Below are 24,009 nucleotides of genomic sequence, written 5' to 3'. Positions count from 1 at the left end.
ATTTACCATTTAACATTTAACCAATTTTAATCTCACACATCTTAAGAAATTAGTATATTTTGCTCAGTTTTCCCACCATCCAATGTTACACACAAACACTTCTACTTAAAGGACAATTTCATTTTATAGAAAAGGAGCAATTTCTTAAAACTAGGTCACCTTTGTTGGAGATAATAGCCAAACAAAGCTAAGCAAATGTCCCAAACAATCTGAAGTACAATATCGTACATTAACCACAACGCATTGCACACAATGCCTTCCTGGTCACTCCTGCGGGTACTTTTCCATGGGGTTTCCACAGGGAATTTTAGTAACCATTTTGGTGGAGAAATTGGAATTGATTGCACTATATCACTTTGCCAAGTCTTTTTTTCATGTCCAAAAATAGGCAGCATCCAGCATTGCCATTGCTGTATTTCAAGCCAAAATAGCTTCCGCTATCTCACATCCCTCTGTGTAGGGGGCCAGTGGATGAGGATGAATCAAGACCCTTGTCACCTGACCCCCATTAATGGAACAAAAAGCAGAAAAGTGAGACTGTTAGTAATGTATGGAAGATATAGGATGGATTTATTTCATTCACAGGCCATATATGTGCTCACTCAACTAGAACCATAGAAATTGAGTTGAAAATTGCTCGGCCTCTAACACACATGTACAAAGTGAGTTTCTTCTACTGATGAGGTGGAATGTTTTCATCTTGACAACATACTATTCCTGTTGCCATGGGAAGATGGGAGACAGTCCCCATATCTGTTACCATGGCAACGGGGAGGCAGCTCATATAGAGCTTGTTTACTCTGTGGTCTTTATCGTCTTCTAACGGAGTCTGGCACTACATACTACCAATGTCTCCAAGCGACAGAGCTAGAAACTCATTTATATGTTAATGCAGATGCAGAACACTATACTCAACACATAAACATAGTCACATATAGAATAGGGAGATAATAAATACTAGATTTATTAGTGTACCTGTTAGTAGGCTGGTAAGCAAGGACATATTGTTTAGGCTTGCATTCACAACCATATCATACCCTTTGGAGGAAAAATTATTCAGTCGGCCTTTGGCAGTCACACTACTATTTCAAAGGGAAATACCTTGAAATCTGTGTTGGAGTTTAGCTCAATTAAATTCCAGGCTACAAAGCATTTTGTTTGACTTATTCACACGAGTCAACCTTTTTCAGATTTTTCTGTTTTTTTTTGTTTTTTTTTTAACCAGACATAATTTATGCTGTCGTTTTTGCTATGTATTTTGTTATTTGTTAATTTTATTTCATTTCTATATTCTATTTGGCATACTTAATAAGTAAATCATTTTTTGCATCCACATTGTCAAGTTATTAGAGCTTTTTATTTTTCATCATTTTAACATTTTTTTGGTTGCTTTTGTTCCCTAGATATTTGGCTCTATATGCCTACAAGCCCCAGAAGGCTGACGAGCTTGAACTTAGGAAAGGGGAGATGTATCGGGTGACAGAGAAGTGTCAAGATGGATGGTTCAAAGGCACATCACTGAGAACTGCTGCCTCTGGTGTGTTCCCAGGAAACTATGTCACCCCTGTGTCCAGGTCAGTGAGCCCAGGCTTGTGTTTGGGTAGGTGGAGGACATTGTGGTGATACTGCTTCCCAAAAAACATGTCATCATCTGGTTGATAAAAGAAACCAGTTGTATCAGGGCTCTCTAAAGGGACACTTTTTGCAGAGAAAGGGACCACAGTATTAGAACTGGTTTATTACTTTTGATAACTTAGTTTATTGGGTTTGGTCATATAACCCTGTGAAGTACAGTCACTAGTTTTATCCTCACATAAAGCCAGTGGTAGCACTAACACAGTAGTAGTTTGCATTTAGAATACACTTTATGAACTTGATTTAAATACAAATATCAATACAAAATTTGATTTGCATTAGTAAATGATATTGGCTCTGCTTTTTTTAATCACAAATCCATTGCAGATCATTGTCATCATCATCATTACTGTTGGCATCCTTAACAGTGTTACAAGTAGATGTTAAAAGCAAATAGAACAGGAAAATGAGTGTGCTAAAGTCATATTTGGCAATTTAATTACCCTCATTATTCCTGTATGCATGAAAACATTTGCAGTGGGTGTTCATCTAATCTGTATTCTGCTCCATTATGCAGTTAAAGAAAAGGAGAGAAAGGAAGGAAATAAAAGTGAGGATCATTTAGAATAATAGTAGTAAAGAAAGTTCTCAGAGAAAATGTAGGAATAAAAAAAAATATGGATGGAGAGCAGGTAAAGAGAAAAAGACTGATGGGGAACGAAAGGATAGAGGAAAGGTGGAGAAAGATGCGTGAAATTGAAAGTTAACAGAAAAAAAAGTCTAACCAAAGTATAGTTGAAGAAGAAGAGAAAGCTAAAGAAAGGAAAAAAGAAAATGATACAAAGAGATCAAACAACTGCAAAAACAGCAGGTGTCCTTCTTCAGTGGATATGAATGGCTGCTTCACATTCTGCAGTTATGCAATCTTAGAACTCAGGATGGGCGAGTAATCAAATGAGAGGCAATTTGTTATTTTTACACAAGTACACTCTCCCCTTCTTCTTCTTTGCTTACCCCCCCCCCACCCCTTTGTCTGCAGTGCAGCTTAGACATATCTTAATATGGTAATGATAGGCTGCTAAAGATGCACACACATACACCAAGGTTTCATCAGTCACAAATATTTACATATTAGCTGTGGTATTTATTATATCTTGGATGATTCTGACATGACAGTTTGATAAGTTGCTGTATTAAAAATTATGAAGACATTGTTTTTTTTTTGTCTGTAGTGATGGTAACAAAGTTGCTTCAGAAGACTTCCCACGCTGGCAAGAAAACAGTTGTGGTGGAAACGATAATAATGTCCTCTTTTAAAACTCTATGAAGGGGTCCTACACAAACCGCTGTGTTAAACCTAACTCACAATGTTGAGTGGTTTGCACATGTATTTTCATTAGAAAACCAGATATCAAAGTATAACTTATAGGGCAACTGAACAAATTTTCAACTTGCTTTCAATGGCTTTAGTTTAGGTTTTTCAATAAATGTACATGTAATGCTTTTAAACTTCCCTCTGACTTCCCTTTTTAAAAATAATTCTAGGCTTTTGCTTTGTTTTTAGCCAAAAACCAGATGACCAGTTTTTCATCATTAACAGTTCAGATAATCTTCAGAAAATGTTGCGCCAGTGCGTGAGCAACAAGATGATATAATCTGAACTAAAGTTTCCTCCAAGTGATGTCATCTGGAGGCATTTTAAAGTTAGAAGAAGAGGGATTATTTTAATATAGGGAAGTCAGAGGAAGGTTTAATGGTATTTATTTACATGTACTACCCAAACTAGAACCAAAAGAAGTTTAAAATCATTGAATGTGGCCTTTAACTGTTGTACCTAGTAGCAACGCAACTGAGAAAAACCATAACTCTGTATGTGTATCAGTTGAAGTTGATGGGCAGCAGTGTGAATGAGAGTGTGAATACCACTGCATCAATAACCACTGTTCAATGTACTGTTTTGCAGATGAATATGAGCAGCTGGCAGCTCCATACATGTTACAGCAAGACAATATGCCATGCTGATCTGGTCAGATAATAGCTCTGAAATCGCTCACTTTGACAGGGGATAATAGTACCATTTGCAGCTCTGCTCTGCTATTCTGGAGTAAATAGTGGCTATTAACATTTTCTACTAAACAAGACTGAGAGTCTACACTCATGTTAGTGGCTTTTCACAAAGCACAGCTGAGGCTGATAGAAATGCCGGTGGTTTTGCAGGTATTTCATCATACAGCAAAGTACTGGACAAATTGACCTTTTGATGTTGCTGAAGATAAAACTTTATTGGATCATCAAGGAGATTAATACATTGTGAGATGTATACTGTATGTGCACCAAATTTCATAACTTTCCATGCAATAGTTGCTACGATATTTCACTTAAACTATGTCAACCTCATGCTGGCACTAGAGGAAATGACCAAAGTCATCCTCCGACATATGTTCCAAATTCTTCAACTCTTAATCACATAGTTGTCAAGATATTTCAGTCTGAATCAATGTGGTGCAACAAAAAAATAACACATCTGTACCTGAGGAAAGGAAAAATTATATAAATAAAACATCACCTATGATTTCATTTAAAAATTCAAACGAGAAGTCAGTAATCTGTCTCTCCTCTTTTGTCTTTCAAGGGCTCCCTTTGGAACGGGTGCTACTCGGGGCTCGTGTCTGTCCAGTCCAGTAGGTAGTGGAGGAGGAGGGGGAGGAAGTGGATGTAGTCAGGTGGGCAGTAAAATCTCTGACCCTTCATCACCAGGGTCCTCTTCAACTCGTCCCTCCACCCCACTTGTCAACTCATCAAACTCTGTCAGTCCCGCCTCCTCGCCACAAACTGCTGCAGCCCAGCTGAAGAACTGCCTGCGCTCCAGTCAGCATATGGTTAACCAGGCACGCACCTCAATGCAGCTGGGTAAGCAAAAACATCAACAAGTGTGCATCGGTTTCACTCATTAAGTATTTTTTAAATATGAATACTGTATTAACACTGGGTTCCCTAAACATCTAAAGATTCAGAAGCATCTGTGTTCAGTTTCATTCAATGATGAATCCCATTCATGCGTGCACTGATTATATTGAATTAACATAATGGCACAGTTCCCCACTCTACTGTAGCAGATAAAAGAAGATGAAGAATTTTAAACTCTTCTTTGCCAAAGCAGGACTCAGGAAATGTTCACTAAGGTGCCCACATTGAAAACACCCACTAAAAAATCTCAACTTGTGAAACCACAGATGATCTTGGAACATCCTACCAGGGAAAGGCTATCCAAGTTAATTAAAGTAGTAATAATAATAATAATAATAACAATAACAATAACAACAAAGAAAGTTGCAAAAAATGCCAGATTGAATGAGAAGAATAGGGATGCAGCTGCCTCTTTCAGCAAGATCATTTGCCTTACCTCAGTGCAAAATATTGTTAGGAATGGATTTCCAAAGAGCTCAAGGTGTTAACTTGAACTTCAAATTCCCCGGATTTCAGTCGGCTCAGGCATCTGTGGTATGTGCTTAAAATTTACAAGACCTAAAGGATATGCTGCTGACATCTTGGTGCCAGATACTGGAGGATATCTTATTAGGTCTTGCGGAATTTATGCCTTGATGGGTCAGAGCTGTTTTAGCAGCACGAGAGATGCCTAAATAATATTAGATGTGATTTTAAGAATTCTACTTTTACAGTGGTATAATTTCCCACTTTTTATGTTAACACTGTCAGAAAAGTCTAAATTACACTCTGTGTTTATTATTGAGGTCAAAGTGGGTAGTGGAGCTGTACTGGAGCAACCTTATTCATTTGAAATAGGGTGTACAGGTGTACCAAATAAAGTGGCCAGTGAGTGTATGTGCCAAATGTGCACTACCAGTCTTTTTCGTTTGGTCAGTGATACAGAAACCTCATCTAACAAAGAATGATTTAGGTACATATATGGCTCTCAGATAAAACCACTTCGTTGAATCTGTAAATCTGTTGCAATAAAAACTAATCCTATCCTGGCCGACTTCCGTTATGAGGACGAATGCAAATCGCTGTGACGCTGTTGTTTGAAGAAAGCATAAAACATCCTTTCACACTTTTACTTTCCACTGTACAAAAGCCACTACCGCAAAATAATTGCACAAGAACACACTGTCACTCAAAGTATAATAATTAAGCACAATTGTTGTTATCACATGCACTCAAACATATAAACTATGCAAATTTGTATGCACAATAGCACAGCTATGTGCTCAGATCATGCAGTAGTGCTGTTTGTGCCGTGAGAACATTCACACACACACACACACAAACCTCTCTCACACACACACACACACACACACACACACACACACACCTTTGCCTGCTCTCAGAGTCTATTCATCTCTCCAGCACCCCTTTCTCTCATCCTCTTTGTGCCTTTTCTTTCTTCTATTGGGAAAATAATGGTGAAGGTTTCTTTGAGGAGTGTGAAGAGTACACACTGTGGGAACAGTGCCAACACACACATACAGTATAACTTCACACATACAGACTTTTGCACTCCCACGTACATGAATACACACAAATGAACACACAGGCTCACAACCGCACAGCTGAATGACATCACTGCTTTTTGTTTTATGGAGGCGTAATGACAGCTTCATATCTCTATCTCTCTCTCTCTCTCTCTCTCTCTCTCTCTCTCTCTCTCTCTCTCTCTCTCTCTCTCTCTCTCTCTCTCTCTCTCTCTCTCTCTGTCTCCACCTCTTTCCTATTCTCACTCAATTTCAGTCTATGTCTCTCTATCTCCCTACACACAAACACACATATACACGCATCTGGTCTCCATTACAAATAAAGTGTGTGCATAGTTCTGGCATTTGGTGGTTTTATCACATGACTAGTGCACCTCTCTGCATGAGTACTGCAATGTAAAAAAGCAGGCAGCTAGCTCTGTGTGTGCATGGCTGATGCTTATGACTGTGTTTTTTTGTGTACTGTACCTTTATCTTCTCGAACACTAAATCTTCTCATATAAATGGAAGAAACACGGGTTACAAACACCAGTTTTCACTTCTACAAGGGCTTTTTTTAGAGTTAAGGTTTCCAGTCAAACTTAGATCAGATTCAAGATTCACAACTTTATTTATCCCATGGAGAAATTGTGTTGCGAAAAAGTGTTAAGAAGAAGAACAACCTTTATTTTCATTGAGCACTTATAAATATTGTTCATACATGTTACAATAAAATTCTTTCTCTGCATTTAACCCATCCCCCTGGGGGGAGCAGTGGGCAGTCACAAGGAAGCAGCCCGGGCAGCTATTGCCGAGTGTCTCGCTCAGGGACACACCGGGTGGGTAGGCTGGGATTTGATCCCACAACTTCTGCATCCCATCCTGCTGCTCTACCACTCATGTTAAATTTTCTCACAATTTTAGATACATTGTGTTGAGTTCTCACTTCCTCGTTGAGAAATGAAGAAACAGTTTTTATTAATGTTCCATGAGATTTTCTTGAAATTATGTTTAAGGGTTTTATTTTATTTTATTTACTTATTTATTGCTTTATTGGAAAAACTTTAAATTCAGAATCATTACTGTGAAGTACACACTTTTAAATTAGCAATTTGTAAAATAAATTGCATTTATCTACTGATGTTCTTTTGCTATGTTTTGCAGCCCTTCGCCTTGCATGTATGCAGGCATGTACTCCAGAACCCAAGACACTGACAACACTATAGCGCAGAACATTTTGTCAAGTAATTGGATGGCTTGATACTTTTTCTTGAGTCATTTTCCATCTAAATTGATGTCTATATTTCTAGCAATCTTAAGTTGGAACAGAACATCCCAGTAGTGTGGGTATGATTTGCAGATACAAGAGAGTAATTTTAAAGTGCAATTGGTACTTAACATACAGACAGTAAGAAGACTTAGTTATAAACTTCCAAAATGTTGATTCCTCTTGGGGCTAAGGCCAACTGATAGCTTTGTGAACAGCTCTCTCATTTGTGCTTATCCACGTGTCTATTTGTGTCTGTTTTAGTTCACAGTCCTCCTGCTGGAAGTCCAGAGCGCCCCACAGTGGCCATCTCTCCTGTGCGTCCTCAGAGCTCCTCACCGTCACGTTGCCCTGGCCAGTCAGGTCGCCCTCTCTCCATGGTGTCTCCGGGACCCAGCTTAGGGCCATCTCCCCTCTCTTCCCCAGCCTCACGGCCCCTCCTCCCCCTCTCGTCCCCTCTCTCGTGTCTCACGCCTCCCAACGTGTCGGCAGTGCTCCTTAATGGTGAGCCAGCCAGTACACTGCAGCCGCCATCGCCCGGTCCCTCCCACTCTCCCACACAGGGCGCCCTTGCACCCAAAGCAGAGAAGGTGAGCCTCATACTTATGAATAATTACAACAACAAAAAAACATTTCAGCTGAAAGTCTAATGTCATTTGCTTGCATATATATTGTGCACCAACATTTAATAGGCAACTCTGAAAATTTGACGGTAGAAATAGAGACTGGCAGTAGCCCCTGAGCTTTATATGATAAAGATTTACTGAGCTTTTCTACGTGACAGCAACCAGCACATTTTCTTTCATGTAATAATTATCTTTCTTCTACTCTTCACACACATAATCAAGGGCTAAATGCTTGTCCTACTATATATTTGGGAAAAAACAATGTTCAAAAATGAAATCACAACTCTTGGTTATAAAAGTAGTCTTTGAATATTGATTTTTACAACATGTAATAGATGGTGGGAGAATGCTCTTATAAAGTCCAACTTAGCCACTACAAACAATAAGTTGCATATCCACATAAATAAACATACAGTAAAACACAGGTTTTCAGAGCAGATTTACTGCTTTTTTTCTCAGTTAATCAACTAATATATCTACAATATGTCGGACAGTAGTTAAGATGATTATTGTTCATACACAGATAATACATACAATGTAAGAGGAAAGTAAGTACATGGTGCCACTTCTACTTTCTTTGATTCCAGACAATATTGGATGTGAATAATGTAGTAATAATTTTTGTGTCATTCAATCAGGGAGTTGGCACAAATGCTGAATGCCATCCTATATATTGTGAGATCTGTGGTTTAAACTGGGCTGCCCTGACAGTGAAGAATATCACCGAAAGCTCGCATCTGTCACTGCTCCATTTGTTTCACTGTTGGCTCCACTCTCTGGAACAGCTAATCTAACTACATGGCTAGCTGACAAACAGCTCATTGACTATGGAACAGCAGGCAGCGGCCTTGTTTACATCGTCTCACTGAAAGATGGCTTGAACTTGAATTTTTTTGAAGGCTGCATTCAGGGTTATAACTGACACACTAAATGTATCTCATAGTAGTTATAAGTTAGTTACAACAAGTAGATAAAGCCAAGAAGTAATTTACTAAAAATAAGCTTTTGGTGTCATGCTTTCATATAATTCTAAAATGAAAGAATGATCTATTCTCATCACATAAAATATGTTTCTTAATTTTTCACAACATGGTGCAACCACTGGCAATGCTGAAGAACAGAAAGGCCGGATTACACTTTGCCAGAAAATACCAAAAAAAAAAAAAAAACTTGCCCAGTTCTGAACTAAGATTCTTTGGGTTAATGAAACCAAGATTAACTTGTAGCAGGCTGATGAGAAAAGTATGAAGAATGAAAGGAACCGCTCATGATCCAAAGTATCACAAAACTAAAGGCAAAATGACACATAAACAAGCAGCAGCAGAAAGCAGCTGCAGTAAAAGACTGTCAACGGATCTCAAGGGATGAAACTGAGCATTTGGTCTTGCCCATTGGTTCCAGACTTCAGGCAGTCATTGCCTGCAGTAGATTTACATCCAAGTATTAAAGACAATCGTTTGTAAAAAGTTTGTAACTATGTTAGTTTGTTCCATTACTTATCCTAATTTTTTGTGGTTTATGTGTGTATTAAAATGGCTATAGTTTCCAAATTCTTAATGCCACACTTTTATCAAACCCGCTGAAAGTCCCAAGTTCACTCACATCTTGTTCCATTTCAAACTCAATGTGGAGGTGAAGAGTGGCCAAATGCCTAAAATCTTATCATTGTTCTAATATTTATGAGCTTACATAACTGTAAATGCTATTTCAGCAGTTACTAGTAACTATACAAAATTATTAAAGTTGTTCTGTTGGTGGTGGGGTGGATCAAAGATACTAACAAGTGGCACAGATAATAAGACATTGAAATCCTTTGTCACAAAATCATCTATGTGATTATATTATTATATATATATCTATATCAATATCTGTATATCTATACTATATAATAACCATAATTTATACAACTTGTCTTTGCTGCTTTGAGCTTGGTAGAGCAGAAACATCAGGTTCTAAGTCAGAGTGACAATGAAGCTGGACAGAGTCAGTCTTTGTAACAGAGGAAATGATGAAGCAGCTATGATAACTGTCTGGCAGAAACAGAATAATCTCTGTTTGACCCTCTGTCAGTCTAGAATGCAGCTGGCATTACAAACACATACAGTGCCTTGAAAAAGTATTCATACACCTTGAAATTTTCCACATTTTGTTATACTACAACCACAAATGTAAACGTATTTTGGGGGGATTTTATGTGATAGACCAACACAAAGTGGTACATAATTGTGAATTGGAAGAAAAATTGTAAATGGGTTTTCAAATTTTCTTACAAAAAAATATCTGAAAAATGTGGTGTGCATTTAATTATTGCCTCTCTGAGTCAATACTTTGTAGAACCCCCTTTTGGGCTATGTCTCGACCAGCTTTGCACATTTAGATAGTGAAATTTTTGCCAGATCGTCTTTGCAAAATAGCTCTAGCTCAGTCAGATTTGATGGAGAGCATCTGTGAACAGCAATTTTCAAGTCTTGCCACAGACTTTCAATTGGATATACTGTAGGTCTGGACTTTGACTGGGTCAAGATGTAAACCCTTCTATTGTAGCTCTGGCTGTATGTTCAGGGTTGTTGTCCTGCTGGAAGCTGAACCTCCGTCCCTGTGTTTTGCAGACCCTTAACAGGTTTTCATCTAATAAATGTTCTCTATTTGGCTCCATCCATCTTCTCATGAACTCTGACCAGCTTCCCTGTCCCTGTTGAAGAAAAGCCTTCCCGCAACATGATGCTGCCACCACCATGTTTCATAGTGGGAAGAGTGTGTCCACGGTGATGTGTAGTGTTAGGTTTCAGCCACACATAGAGTTTTGAATTTAGGGCAAAAAGTTCAATTTTGGTCTCATATGACCAGAGCACCTTCTTCCACAGGTTTGCTGTGTCCCCCACATGGCTTGTGGGGACTTCTTATGGCTTTATTTTAACAATGGCCTGTTCTTGCCGCTCTTCCATAAAGGCCAGATTTGTGGATTGCATGACTAATAGACAGATTCTCCCACCTGAGACGTAGATCTCTGCAGCTCTTCCAGAGTTACCACAGGCCTCTCTGATTAATACTCTCCTTGTCAGTTTAGGTGGACGTCCATGTCTTGGTAGGTTTGCAGTTGTACCATACTCTTACCATTTTTGGATGATAGAATGATTTTTTTCTCCTTGACTTAGATTCTCGCCTGCCTTGTACCTCACTTGTAAGTCGCTTTAGATAAAAGCATCTGCTAAATGATTAAATGTAAATGTTATAACCTAACCCTGCTTTAAACTTCTCCACAAGTTTATCCCTGACCTGTCTGGTATGTTCCTTGGACTTCATGATGCTGTTTGTTCACTAATGTTCTCTAACAAACCTCTGAGGGCTTCACAGAACAGGTGTATTTATACTGAGGATAAATTACACACAGGTGGACTCTTCACTAATTAGCTGACTTCTGAAGGCCATTGGCTCCACTGGATTTTAGTTAGAGGTGTCAGAGTAACGCCACACTTCTCAGATATTTATTTGTAAAAATTTTGAAAACCATTCATTTTCCTTTCACTTGAAAATTATGTAACACTTTGTGTTGGCCTATCACATAAAATACCAATAAAATGCATTTATGTTTGTGGTTGTAATGTGACCAAATGTGGAAAACTTCAAGGGGTCTGAATACTTTTTCGGGACACTATATCACTTTGGACATTAAAATGTGCTTCTAAGAAGCCTCCGCATGCAGGGAAAATGCCAATTAAATGTCTGTCAGAAGGGCAAGAAAATGTTTAAGACCTTGATGTAGATAATATGGGACCATCCCTTCCATCTTTTTGCATTCACTGATTAGAAATATAGTTAATATTTTACTTCTAATTGGTATTAAAAGCTGTGTTGACATCCTTTATTCTCAGACAGTTTGATCTCATGTGTCCAACAAAACCCACTTTGTTTTGAGCAGCTCTGAGCAGTGAAAACAACTAAAAAAAAAAACTGAAAAAACAGTGAAAACAACTAAAAAAAACTAAATATTGTGGCCCATTACATGTTTTTCACTTGCGTTTTTCTTTTTTCAAATATGATAATTTACCTTTTAAAGCATTTAAAGATTGTAGAGAATGGGAGAGTGATGTTAGAGTAATTGCCCTATAAGTGGACAGACACAGGCATCCGGTGTCATTACTCAACCCCGAAATATATTTACACCCACACGTCTGCTTTGAAAGTTTAAGTTCATAAGCTGTTTATGTAACTTAACATTGATGGTGAATTCTTTTTAGAAGCTGTGTTTTTATGTGTTTGCATGTGCAGGTTCATACATTCTACATTGAGTAAAACACAGGAACATTTATTTAATGTACATTCTGCACAAAATTAGACTTAAGTTGTGTGGCAGATCAGAACTAATTAAATTGAGTGTCTGCTGCTCTCTGGTGGTTTGTTATGGAACAGCAGCTCTAGTGTTTAATTTAAACACACACACAGAGGCATGTACAGACTCATAGGAGGCAGATTAAGTCCTTGAGACTGTAGATGAAAGAGAGGGGGTGATTATTCAGTTCTTTTTGTTGTTGTTTTTTGCAGCTTTCAATCTCTGTTCCCTTCTTCTCTCTCTCACTCTTTCATCACATTCCTCAGTTCTTGCTGTCCTCCCTCAATCTGTCTCTCCCCACCATTTCTCTCTCTTTGCCTTTTCTTCTTCTCTTTCACTTCTTTGTGTGCTCCCCACTACCTCTTTCCCTCCCCGAGTCCCCTCTCCAGTGCTCTTTTCATTCATCTATGTTCCAATATTTTATCTTCTTTTCCTCATCTTTATACTCCTCTATCTTTTTCTCCCTCACCCAAATTAAAATTCAGATAAGCTTTATTTGCATGACAGGAAGCAAATCTATGTTGCCAAAGCAGCAGAATTTTTTTTGTCTGTATGCTTTAGTATGTTAGAGTCAAGACAGCTGCATATTCTCACTGAATGTTGGTAGTTTATAGGTAGTTTATTGGTAGTTGGTAAAAAAGGATTTATGTTTTGGGCAAAATGTATAAAACAGTGAGGATCCACACTTATACATGATGTGGGAAAAATTGCAGTAGTACAGGGGTTTTAGGGGAATGCATATCTCTAAAGCACTGGCACTTTGGATGTAGAGGAGGAATGCTGTTTGCTTTCTGTCATGGTGTCTGCTGAGTCAAAGTGTTTATACAGCCTCTCCAAGTGCTTTGTAGGCACCTTTTTCTGTGCCATCCCACCTCTATGCTAAAGACTGGTCATTAGGAGTAGAAATTGTTATGGGTTATTATAATTTTATTTCTAGGTATTTTTTCATATTAACTGCTAAATTTAAATTTTTTTCTCTAAACTGACATGGTAGAAAATGCCCTTCACATTTTCCCTAGATGATGTAATCAAATTGCTTTTCTTATTTAACCAACAATTGAAAAGTATTTATGAAACACTGGAAAACGGAGACCATCAGAAAATAGTCACTAGAACCAGCTGGTATTCATGATAGGTATTTTAGAGGGTGATAACTTGACTCTTGAAATAACCGATTCATTTTCTGTTAATCAACTAATCCACTTGTTTTTTATACTGGTGGTGCTACATCACGTAACTCTGATGTGTCTGCAGAGACTTGTGAATTTGTCATGGCAGCTGGGTGGACCTACCATAGTGGAAAATGGCAGTAGAAAGTTAATTAAGGGAAAATAGGTCGATTTGTTTAGCAATGAAATGTTTAGAAGTGTCGTGCCAATTGTGTTTATTAGTTATCATAATTATCCCATGATAAAGTGTTAGTGTTGGTTAGTACAGTGAACAGTGCAAATGTGTACTGTAGAATATTTAACAACTAAACCTTCAGATCTGCTTGTTGTCTCTCTACCTTTAGTCTGGTCATCAGTAAGTGGAGGACACGAATGAGATCAGGTAACTGACTTGACCAGTCAAAGAAATTCCACTTCTTTACTCAAAAACTCTTTCATTGATTTGGCCGCATGTTTGTATCGCTGTGCTGCTGAATGATAAAATGTTGTCCAGTGAGTTTGGATGCATTTTGCTAAATCTGCACACACAGAATGATCCTCTGTGAAATCATCAGTAAATGCCACTGTACCTGTTCCATTGGCAGCTACACCTTCTCCACACTGTTCTCTTTGCATAATTTGGATAAAGCTTGTTTTTTTTCATCAATTACAAGAATTATGTACAATAACAAATACAATTATCATTTGGATTATATTATTTTAGGTTGCAAATACACATCATACTGCTAATGAGAAATATTGATCATATTTGTCACACCTGTTTAGACGTCATAAAACGTCATTGGGTGTAGGTTCAGGCTTTAAATTTGCTATTTTTAACACGTGGAAACAGAAAGTTTAAGTTGTCTCTGACTTAATTCATTGACCCTCTGAGAAGGCTTATGTGGTGACTAAGGGTGACTACCTCTGTTTTGCTTTTGCTTTCTCACGTCCACCTCCTGTGGTGTTATGTGTTTATTTACTAGCATTGTTTCAGGGGCATCTTCCTCTTTCTGCTGCTGTTCTATCCTGAATTCAATATAAAACCACAAAGCTTATTTTTCAATTCAATTTGTTTTAAAAAACACAATTGTATGTATTCTTTTCAATTAGTTTTTTTTTTTTTGTTTGTTTGCCTTTTAGCCTTTACATTTGCAACTCAGTCCTGTTGCCATGACAACTGTCCATCACAGCGTTGCAATAACAGTGTTACTACTAAATGGGCATAAACAAAATTTGAATGCTGGTTCTAGCAGAAATTGTTTTGATGAAGCAGAAGTCTTTGTTGAAAACAGAGCTCATGTGAAGACTCCATGCATCACCCAAAAAATAATCAAGCTCAGACATGCTCAATATTGATCAACACTTTGAGATTTGAAAGTGTAGAATCCACGCCAAGCAGCAAAAGAAAGGAAGCCGTGTCTGTCCTGGTATATGTCACACAGTTAAATGAATCGACATCACTGTACAGCCCCCTTGAAGTCAAGCATGAAAGAATCGTCAATGAAAAAGCATGAATCTGCCTTTATATTATATTATATTTAGTTATTGTTTAAATATGGAAAAAGTGCTTTGTTTTGCTTCTACTAAACCGTTGCCAACAAATAAAGTAAAGAAGCTAAATTACTAACAAGTTCTCAAATCCTGACCTCACTGCTTGTTGTTAGAATTTTGAGGTTAACCGACACTGGCAACAGTTCTTCTTCTGCAGACAAAACACTTTAATAAACCCCTATCAGTAATGCGTGTATTACACATGCACTTGTGCACTCATTTTTACCACACAAGCACGCAAAAAACCCTCCATGTGTAGCTGAACGTTTCTGCATATGCAAAGCCTGCATACAGAATAATGCACTTATCACTGACCACTCCAGTAACTGCACATGTTCTCAGCATAAATAATCAGTAGCTACCCATTTACATTGAACAAAAACAGACACACACACAAAATACTGTACATTATGTTATGGTTGCCATTGACAGAGCTTTTGTAAATCATGAAGATGTCTGGTAACAGGAAGTTACCTGCTAGAATTATTTCCTAGTGAACAAAAGCTCGGAGCATTCACTTCAGAGTCTTGTAATTACTGTGAGCCTGCCAGGCAACCAGCGGTAAAGCTCAACATGTGAACAAGAAGGATGAATAAACCGGAACCTGCCAGGAATCGTCTCTGAGTCCAACTACGTGCAGACATAAGGGTAGTATCAAGCCCAATCCTTTAAGGTGGATTTCTAGTACATTGTCTGTGTGTAATATTGAAAGACTCTTATAATGTTTTAACGTCTGCTCATTGAAGCGAACGATTTCTTCCTTGGGCAATAAAGACTCCACAGCAAAATTTTTTTCTACTTGTTTCATAAATGTTTTATTAATGTGGGGACAATGCACTTATGCTCATCTAAAAAAGAAGAACACTAAAGATATTGTTTATATGAACACCAACTTTTGCAGCCATTTGTCAAGACAAGCTTTATGAATTTTATATTCCTGCTGTTAAAAAAATTACCTTTTACCAATTCTGTTTATATGTTTTCTTGTTCTTCACTCCTCCTCGGCCTCTACCCTCTCCTCCTTTGTTCCTCCTTTTCAGAAAGAGAGGAAAGCAGGGGGTTTGTTAAAGCTTCTGTCAGGAGCCGCTGCCAAGAAGAAACCTCGCTCACCTCCATCATCCCCTCCCACCCATGACCCTTCAATGTCTAGCCAAGGTGCCGTGGCCACTGACCCCACCCACCATCCTCACTACCATCACTACCATGCCCGCTCAGGTTCCTGCCCGATGGCGTCGCAGGGTCGAGCCGGATCCTGTCCAATTGAAAGCGAGATGGCCGGAGCGATGGGGCTGCAGCCTCTGCACAGAAAGTCTGGTTCCCTGGACACAAACTTTCCTATGTCACCCCCACCAACACGCGCTGGCAACCCTCTGATGGTCCTCCGGCCTGAACCCAAACCCCTATCCAGAGAGAGGTGAGACCTAGAGAGGCACACTTAAAAATCATAAACAGGAAAACATACATGTACTGTACATACTGTGTATAGAAACAAGTAATGCACATAGTAAGTAACATACACACTCAAATGCAAACACAGATTGAGTAGATTTATTTATGAATTTTCTCAGTTCATCAAAAATATATTTTGGTGCAAATGTTGCTAGCAAATAATTTTTGCAGTTTTAAAACCTCAAAGTAAATAAAGATTTTAGTCTCAAAAGTGCTACTAAAAAAGTTGAATTCAGTCAAGTTCCGTGTGTGTGTGCACGTGCGTGCATGCATGCGTGTGTGTAAAAGTGCACAAGTTTAATTGAGTAAGCATCTACTTGAGTTTATACTGTATATAAAGTGACAACTGACCATAATAACTGTCAGAAAACATTTCATTATCCAGACAAAACAGTTGAATATAGTGGGGGAGGATTTGTTATCAGGATACAGAGTGTGAAGAACAAAACTACACACAGAGGGTAATGGAAATAAAGTCTGAGTCAGCCAGAGGTGCCTTTATGAAGTTTAAGTCATTACTGTAGTGATTCCTAGTGGGTGAACATAACACCAGAGTTTAATGAAGGTGATAGCTTTCTTTTCAATGCCTATAGGCATGTTGTTGTCGATGCATCATCTGGGATTTATAATCTGAGGGAGCAGGGACAACACTTAATAAGTCTGTGAATCTTCAATCAATCATTCTTTTTTTCCTCCAAGAGAGATACAACAAGCTTACTTGAAGGTCAAAGTTTTGCCCCGATACACATGCAGACAGACACATTATGTCCCTCAGAGGAAACTCAAGAACAGACTTGCAGACATCCCAACTGTAGTAACAGGCCACAAAATGAATGAAGCGTTTGTTAACTAGAAGCAATGGTTACCACAGCAAACGACACACACTTCTCTTTTTGTCTGAGGAGAGAGAGAAGCAGAAAGGGAAAGCAGTTTTGTATTAACAATATTTTGGTACATGTTGAGCCCTGTGGGACAGTGGTACACCAAAACCCAGAGACCTCTGATAGGCACTTACTGGCTTTTAAATTAGTTCCAGATGTAACAAAAAGAGTATTATGTTAGAGTTTCACATTTCACCACAGTGTATCAAAGCCTGGTGTAAGTAGTCACATTGATTTGTTCACATATTTGTTGTATTCCTCTCATATGAGTTGTTCCAGCGTGTGATGATTTTTTTCATTTTCTTTCTGTCTGTCTGTCTGTGTGTGTGTGGGGGGGGCAGGTATCGTGTGGTTGTGCCCTACCCCCCGCAGAGCGAGGCAGAGATTGAGCTTCGGGAAGGTGACGTGGTGTTCGTCCATAAGAAGAGGGAGGATGGCTGGTACAAAGGCACCCTGCAGAGGACGGGACAGACGGGGCTGTTTCCCGGCAGCTTCGTCGAGAGCTTCTGAACTAGAAAAAGTGGACAAAAGAACACACACTGTTCCTGTTTCTGAGTCCCAAAACACACACAGTCGCAAACAAAGCTTGGGCTGATATTGGTTTCCCAGAATTACACCTCTGGTTTAAAAATCGATGTAAACCTCCCTTAAAAACCTGTTGGCTCTGAAACCAATGTGTTTAGTCTGGATCTTAATGGAGAATTCGGGCTTCCCAAAATATTCTGTTGGTAAACTTTGGGCTTTAAAGTTAATGGAAACATTCTTAAGAAACCTGTATCAGTCCAACTAATTCACCCACAAACACACATATACAGGAAAGCTAACTCTGGCTTCAACCAGCCCAGCCACTCATGAAGCGGGACAGCTTTTGCCATCACTCTCCACTGGACAGCGTTGGGTCAGAGCGGTGTCATTCAACTCATTGTCCGAACCCGTGATGTTGACTACTGAAGACACAGAATCAAAGAGCACAGTAAGACAAACCCTGCCTCCCACTTCTCCTCCCTGACATCATTCACCAGCAAACACTAGCACAAGAAGCATTAGCTCTGCTTTTCACTGAGACCTCAGAACTTGAATTTGGGTGCTGTCTTTGTTTGAAAAGTGAAATATTACCACCAGGTGAGTTTACTTGTCCATGATCATTGTAAGCACATCTCCATGTCTAGTTTGTGACAACAAGTACATGTGTTTCCTTTCAACCCAATATATGTTAATAACAATGCATGTAGCATTATTCAGTTTTTATATGTTGAGATAGGTGTTTGTTGTCCCAAACTAGTCATGTTCTGATGATCTGTTACAGATTTACATTTTTTTTAAATCTGTGCAAAAAGTTGAATTATGATGAATTAGGTGATTCACTTTTCTATTTATATATCTTGTAAACATTTATACATCAATTTTTTATGTGCATTTGTCCTCCATAAACTGGCTTGTTGAATGTAAAAGGAAACAGAAAGTTACGCCAAATCCATTTAAAGAGTTGGTCTGTAGTCAGAGAGTTGATTTTGATGATTTCTGTGCAGATCAGAGACAAATATCTGATCCAACCTGCCATATCCACATATACAGATTTTACATACTCCACTGTTATTTATTTGACAAAAGGGATTTCCATTGCTTCTTGTCACATTGTTTAGGATTTTGTTTTTTGTTTTTTCAAAGAGACACAAACCTCCTTGGTAGCACAAAGTTATAATAGTGGTCCCAGAAAACAATAGCAGTATTCCTCTTCCTCAGCCTTTTTTTGAGATGCTGTTTAGAGTTTTCGGTCTGACTGCAGCAATACTTTCAAACCAAACCTGTGCAGATTTGATGCTAATGGAGGAGTTTACAGTTGAGGGTGTTAACACCTTTTGTCATCGTCATCAACTGCCAACATTTGACAACAACTTTTCCTGTAATGTTCAACCTTTAACAAGTATTTTTGTACCGCTTTAGTGTGTGTATAGACAGTTTGCTTTGTACATTTCTACATCCTGAGTGTGGATTCAGTCTTGTCTAGTTTACATCCAGCCACAGCCATCTACCTGTTATCCTTGGTTCTGGAGACAGAAGCACAGCGGCTCACTCACTGTGAGTGTGTGTGGGTGTGGGTGTGTGTGAGTGTGTGTTTGTGTGTGTGTCAGAGAGTGAGGTCAGCAGCAATTTAATACTAGCCATGTGTCAATGAAAGTTACAGGAGGGGAGTAGTTTCTTCACCCGGGCCAGAACAATGCTGCTACAAGGCCATGTACACACAGCAGAGGCTCACTCACTGTTTGAAATGTCAAAAGGGTAAAACACTGATTTTTATTTTCATCATTATAATATTTCATCCACATTCAGCTAGTCCAATTGTTCTTTAATCGAATGATTCCAGTTAATGTTTAATTAATTTACTGTCTGAAGGGGGATGCAAACACTTGCTTTTATTGGAGCATAAACACATACTTCCAGATAGTAAAAACTTCCCACACTTAGACAAACTCTAGAGCATCACAGTAGTTTGGCATCTTTAGTACTTTGCTATTCCCATGTAATATAACTGCAGAGTAAACACTCAGATAAGAGACTTTAACAAATTTTTCCAGATCCTTGTACAATACAAGCACAGGGCAGAAGAAGCAGCACAGATGATGAATCCGAATCAAAAATGCAGTTTTCAATCAACATTATATCCAATAATTATATTTTCAGCCTAAATAAGTGGGGTTTTTTTGGGGGGGTGGGGTTTATGTTCAACCTGCATTTTGAAGTGACGGTCACCTGTCACAGGATTATCGAGAAGACGAAAGCACAAATTGTACTTGTCTTCCCACTGTTTGTTTGTTGAGGTGGGAAAAAGACTAAAGCCAAATTGTTTAAACTGTGAAGTGAACGCAGTTCAAACATGGGAGATCAAATTTACAAAGTAAAAACACACAGACACACACAGTCCTTCCAGAAAGAAACATTTTTGCAATTATTTTCTGTTGACAGTGCACTGTGGGTAATCCTGTGCATCTGGAGCAACAGATGAAACCAAAAACACTGTGGTTTAGATTAAGATTTTTTTTTCTCAGGCTGGCCAAAGCTCTCTCAAACTAGGGCTAGACTGACGTTAACATTAAGTATTTCAGTTAGAATCCCAGATACAGTCTGATTCTTCACATATTATTATTTTACTCAATGTTATATAAATCTGCAGACCTGTTCGGTTTTCAATGGGGTGTTTTAGTTCAGCCAAGTAAAAGTGCCATTTTATTTGCAACATAAAGTGACAAAACTAAATGTCAGAAAATATTAGTTACTGGAAACTTCCACTCTAACACCTGCATTGGCCTTCAAAAGCTGTCAGTCAAACCCTAGTGCCTACAAATGCCAGCACACACATAAGTACACACTGCATTAGGCAGACCAGCCTGTCTCCTGTATGTTTCTTTCAGTACAGTGAGCCTGCTGGTTGTTTTTCTTGCAGATCTGTTCTGTCTGACTCGATGACAAAAACCAGCAGATTCCAGAACTCTGCTCAATTTTTTTTTTTTTGTATTTTTTGCAAACCCACTGAACAGAAGACTCTAGTTTCTACTGAGTCAGACTTAAGCACAAGTCCTCATTTGTGTGGGACATCAACGAGTCCCAACAGCAATTTCTTTTTCATGAGATTAATGCTGTGAGGAAGAGGATAAGTGTTTACAAGAGTCAAAACATCAGGAATACAACCACTGCACAGTGGTCACTTTACATGAAATGACTTGAACTGATGGTTTCACAAATGTTTTCATGTGTTTAATTTTCATTATGTAAAGTTGTCTCTCACGTCAGCTTCCTGGTTGTAAATACAATTTGAGAATTCACGGTGACGGCTAGAAAAATGTGAACAAAACCGTGTGGTGGTTCGCATTGGACATGTTCACGACAAAAACCAAGTCATTGCTCTTGAAATGTTCCATTGGAGTTGATATCAAATTGCTGTCAGCTCCATTTTTCAGCCTTCCAGGAAGCCTGAGCACTCACCCTGCCATCTTGAATTAGATGTTGGCCATATTTGTTCCTATGGATACTTGGGTGTCTGAGTGTGTATGTGAGTCTGTGCGTACGAGGGGAGGGTGCCTCTGTATGTAGCTCTTGAAAAATGGAAGTTTATGAAAAAGTTTGGTGTGGCGTAGATGCTTACAACACACCAGTACTAAGAGACTGGTTGTTTGACTGTACAGTGGTACAGTGAGAGAAACCCCCAAAAAAGTATATATAATTCTATATTGTGCAGAATATTTATAGGCCTTTTGTGCCATTGAAGTCATTTTCTGCACTGGCCACGACCAGCGCTCTCTACCATGTGATCATTATACATTGTCTTGTACTGATGACTCGTGGTTAAATTTGATTCTTTTTTCATGTCAAGTGCATTTTTCGCAATAAATGCCTTTGGTTTAAAACTGATTTTTAGTGTCTTTTTGCATTTGCTCCTGACGTTCAAACAGAATGTCACAGGTAATGACACACATTTGCCTGTTCTGATGCATCAGAAACACTGTATTGCCCATTAGAAATTTACAGTTGCCCTCTGGAGGATTCGTGCTGAGACTCATATTACTGTATATAATGCTCTAATTATCATTGTCTGCACTCACAATTAGCTGATTATGAACTTATGGATAGTTATGAGCAACACTCCAGGTACGGTTATCCCCCAGGGAAATAGTGTCCTCTTTGTGACAGACGTGTTAGTGCAGGGTGTTTAGAAATAAAGCTGACACCCTTGTTGTCTTTTCATTGTCCCCCCCCCCATCACCCCTTCTTTCTCTCCCTCTGTCTCTCTTTGTGTTCTCAAACCAACAGTAGCATGGTTGAGGTGTGTAATTGGTAATTTTAGAGCGTCACCGGCACTCCCCTTATATGACAACCTCATCTCTCCACCCGCCAAGTCTGTCTCCAGTGATCACCTCTATTTGCATTTAGAGTGACTGGCAAAAGGTGACAAGGGTGCGTGAATATGAGGGCAGGCGTATGACAGCTATCATGCATGCACTAAAAAATGTTGATTCTAGCACACAAACTCAAAGTGCTAGATTTAAGGGGAGCAGGAAGCAGGCAGCATTTGAGATTTTCTAGATTTCTGCAGTATAGAGATAGTGATCAGCTGTGACAGGCAAACTGGGAGAAGCCGCTTCTCACTGAGACTAACTGAAGCTGTGTGTACACACATGCACATGCTTTCTTCACAGTTGCCTTGGTGAATTAGTTTCCCCAGGGCATCTTTCCCATCCTGCTAGCAAGCTGCTGCGGGGAATTGATTAGCATTCCCATGCTTTACACCAATGCTGTCTGTCTACCTGGCTGTGTGCTGGGTCACAGGAAGGGCAAAAAGAGGGGTGAGACACCGCAGGGAGCGAGACCTCTACCAGGAGGAACAAGGCGGTTCCTGTGTTTTCTCAAAACTGGTGTACAGGGATGGTGCTATGGTTCTGCTGTTTCCTAACTCTTTCTCTAAACCGTTTTATTTCATATTGACTTTTGATTAAAGGTAAGTAGTAGTAACTGTATTTTTTCTTTTAAAATGATGGAGTAGGACTAAGTGAGGAGATCTGTCTTAACACTGTCTGCTTCAAACTGTGCAGTCATGTACTGATTTCTAAAAAGACAATATCCTCAGTGGGCCCAGCAATAAGAAACACTTTTAGCATACTTCATTATTTAACAAAGATAAACCAAACAATATATGCACACTCTCATTCTGAATAAGCCAGCTAGCCCCCCTCCCTGTCCAGAATGCCCAACTTCCAGTATTTCCACCCTCTGCCCAGAACCTTTACAAGCTATGTTGTTTTTGTTTTTTACTCAGTCTCTCCAGGATTTACCTCAAGCAATAAATATATAGGGCTCTTAATGCAGCAAGCAGAAAGCAAAATTGTGATTGTTTACAATGGCATCTTTAAAGTCAATTGTCAACTGCACAGAAGAGGGCGCTAATGCAACAAACTTTGGATGCCAGTACGTCTGAATAGAAATGACAGGACGTTTAGTTGACACTGAACAGCACGTTTATTGAGTTTTATGTTCCCAAAAAGCCGAATTGGGATCTTTGTGTCAAAGAACATATTTCTTTACTCAGCCTGCACACCACATGCACTCTGAGACATGTAATTGGGATCTTCCAGAAAGAAATGCTGACCTATAGACTTTCCATGGGACAAAGTCATCCGCAGGATAACTACGATAGACAGAATTTCTGACTCTCACTGATGCAGTCCAGACAAACTGCGGTGTCCATGAACTCTGCTAGTAAACAGTCCTCATTTTATTTTATTTGTTTAAGGGACCAAATCCTCACAGCTCATAGGACAATTGGGCAGTGTAGAGAAAGTTTCACCACATTGTGAGGTTAGTTTTAAGCCTAGTGCCAGATAGTTTAAGAACATCACAGCTATGGGCTGCAGGGAAATGTCTAAAAAAATGGCATTTGTTAAACTAAATCCCTTTTTATAACAATAGTAGGAACAAACCTCTGGAGTCGTTTCATTTATGGTAATCGTCCAAGTATTTATGGCTTAATTTCTAATGGGTAAAATAAATAACCAAATCATTTGAATGTATACAATCTTTTTGACAGCAAGACACCAAAAAGCATTTGTGGAGACATGTATTGCAGGACCAGTCTCCGTAAGAAATGTATTAGATCATAACCACTGCCAGGGCTTGCTTGTTTTCCCATCAAAGAGGTATTTAAAAAAGAAAAAGCC

The 24,009-nt window shown here is 38.9% G+C and overlaps 1 protein-coding gene across 2 annotated transcripts in view; it reads left to right on the top strand.

Annotated features, from left to right (window-relative positions):
- The window catches only part of LOC137132628 (E3 ubiquitin-protein ligase SH3RF3-like), an 82,565-nt gene extending 60,880 nt beyond the window's left edge, over nt 1–21,685 (top strand). Inside the window, exons 6-10 of one of the 2 annotated variants that reach the window (XR_010915157.1) lie at nt 1,404–1,574; nt 4,208–4,485; nt 7,579–7,904; nt 8,579–13,821; nt 16,013–16,150. Coding sequence is in view for 1 of the 2 variants with exons in the window: in XM_067515431.1 (XP_067371532.1) it covers nt 1,404–1,574; nt 4,208–4,485; nt 7,579–7,904; nt 16,013–16,386; nt 17,644–17,812 (1,318 nt within the window). In the remaining variant the exon portion in view is untranslated. Of the gene's footprint in view, nt 1–1,403; nt 1,575–4,207; nt 4,486–7,578; nt 7,905–8,578; nt 13,822–16,012; nt 16,387–17,643 lie in introns of those variants that run through there. The other variant, XM_067515431.1, reaches the window with a different exon arrangement.
- The last annotated feature ends 2,324 nt before the right edge of the window (nt 21,686–24,009 follow it).

This window comes from Channa argus, chromosome 9 (assembly GCF_033026475.1).
Source record: "Channa argus isolate prfri chromosome 9, Channa argus male v1.0, whole genome shotgun sequence".
Taxonomy (NCBI): Eukaryota; Metazoa; Chordata; class Actinopteri; order Anabantiformes; family Channidae; genus Channa; species Channa argus.
The sequence above is the reverse complement of the archived record's forward strand: the minus strand, read 5'-3'. Positions and strand labels throughout refer to the sequence as shown.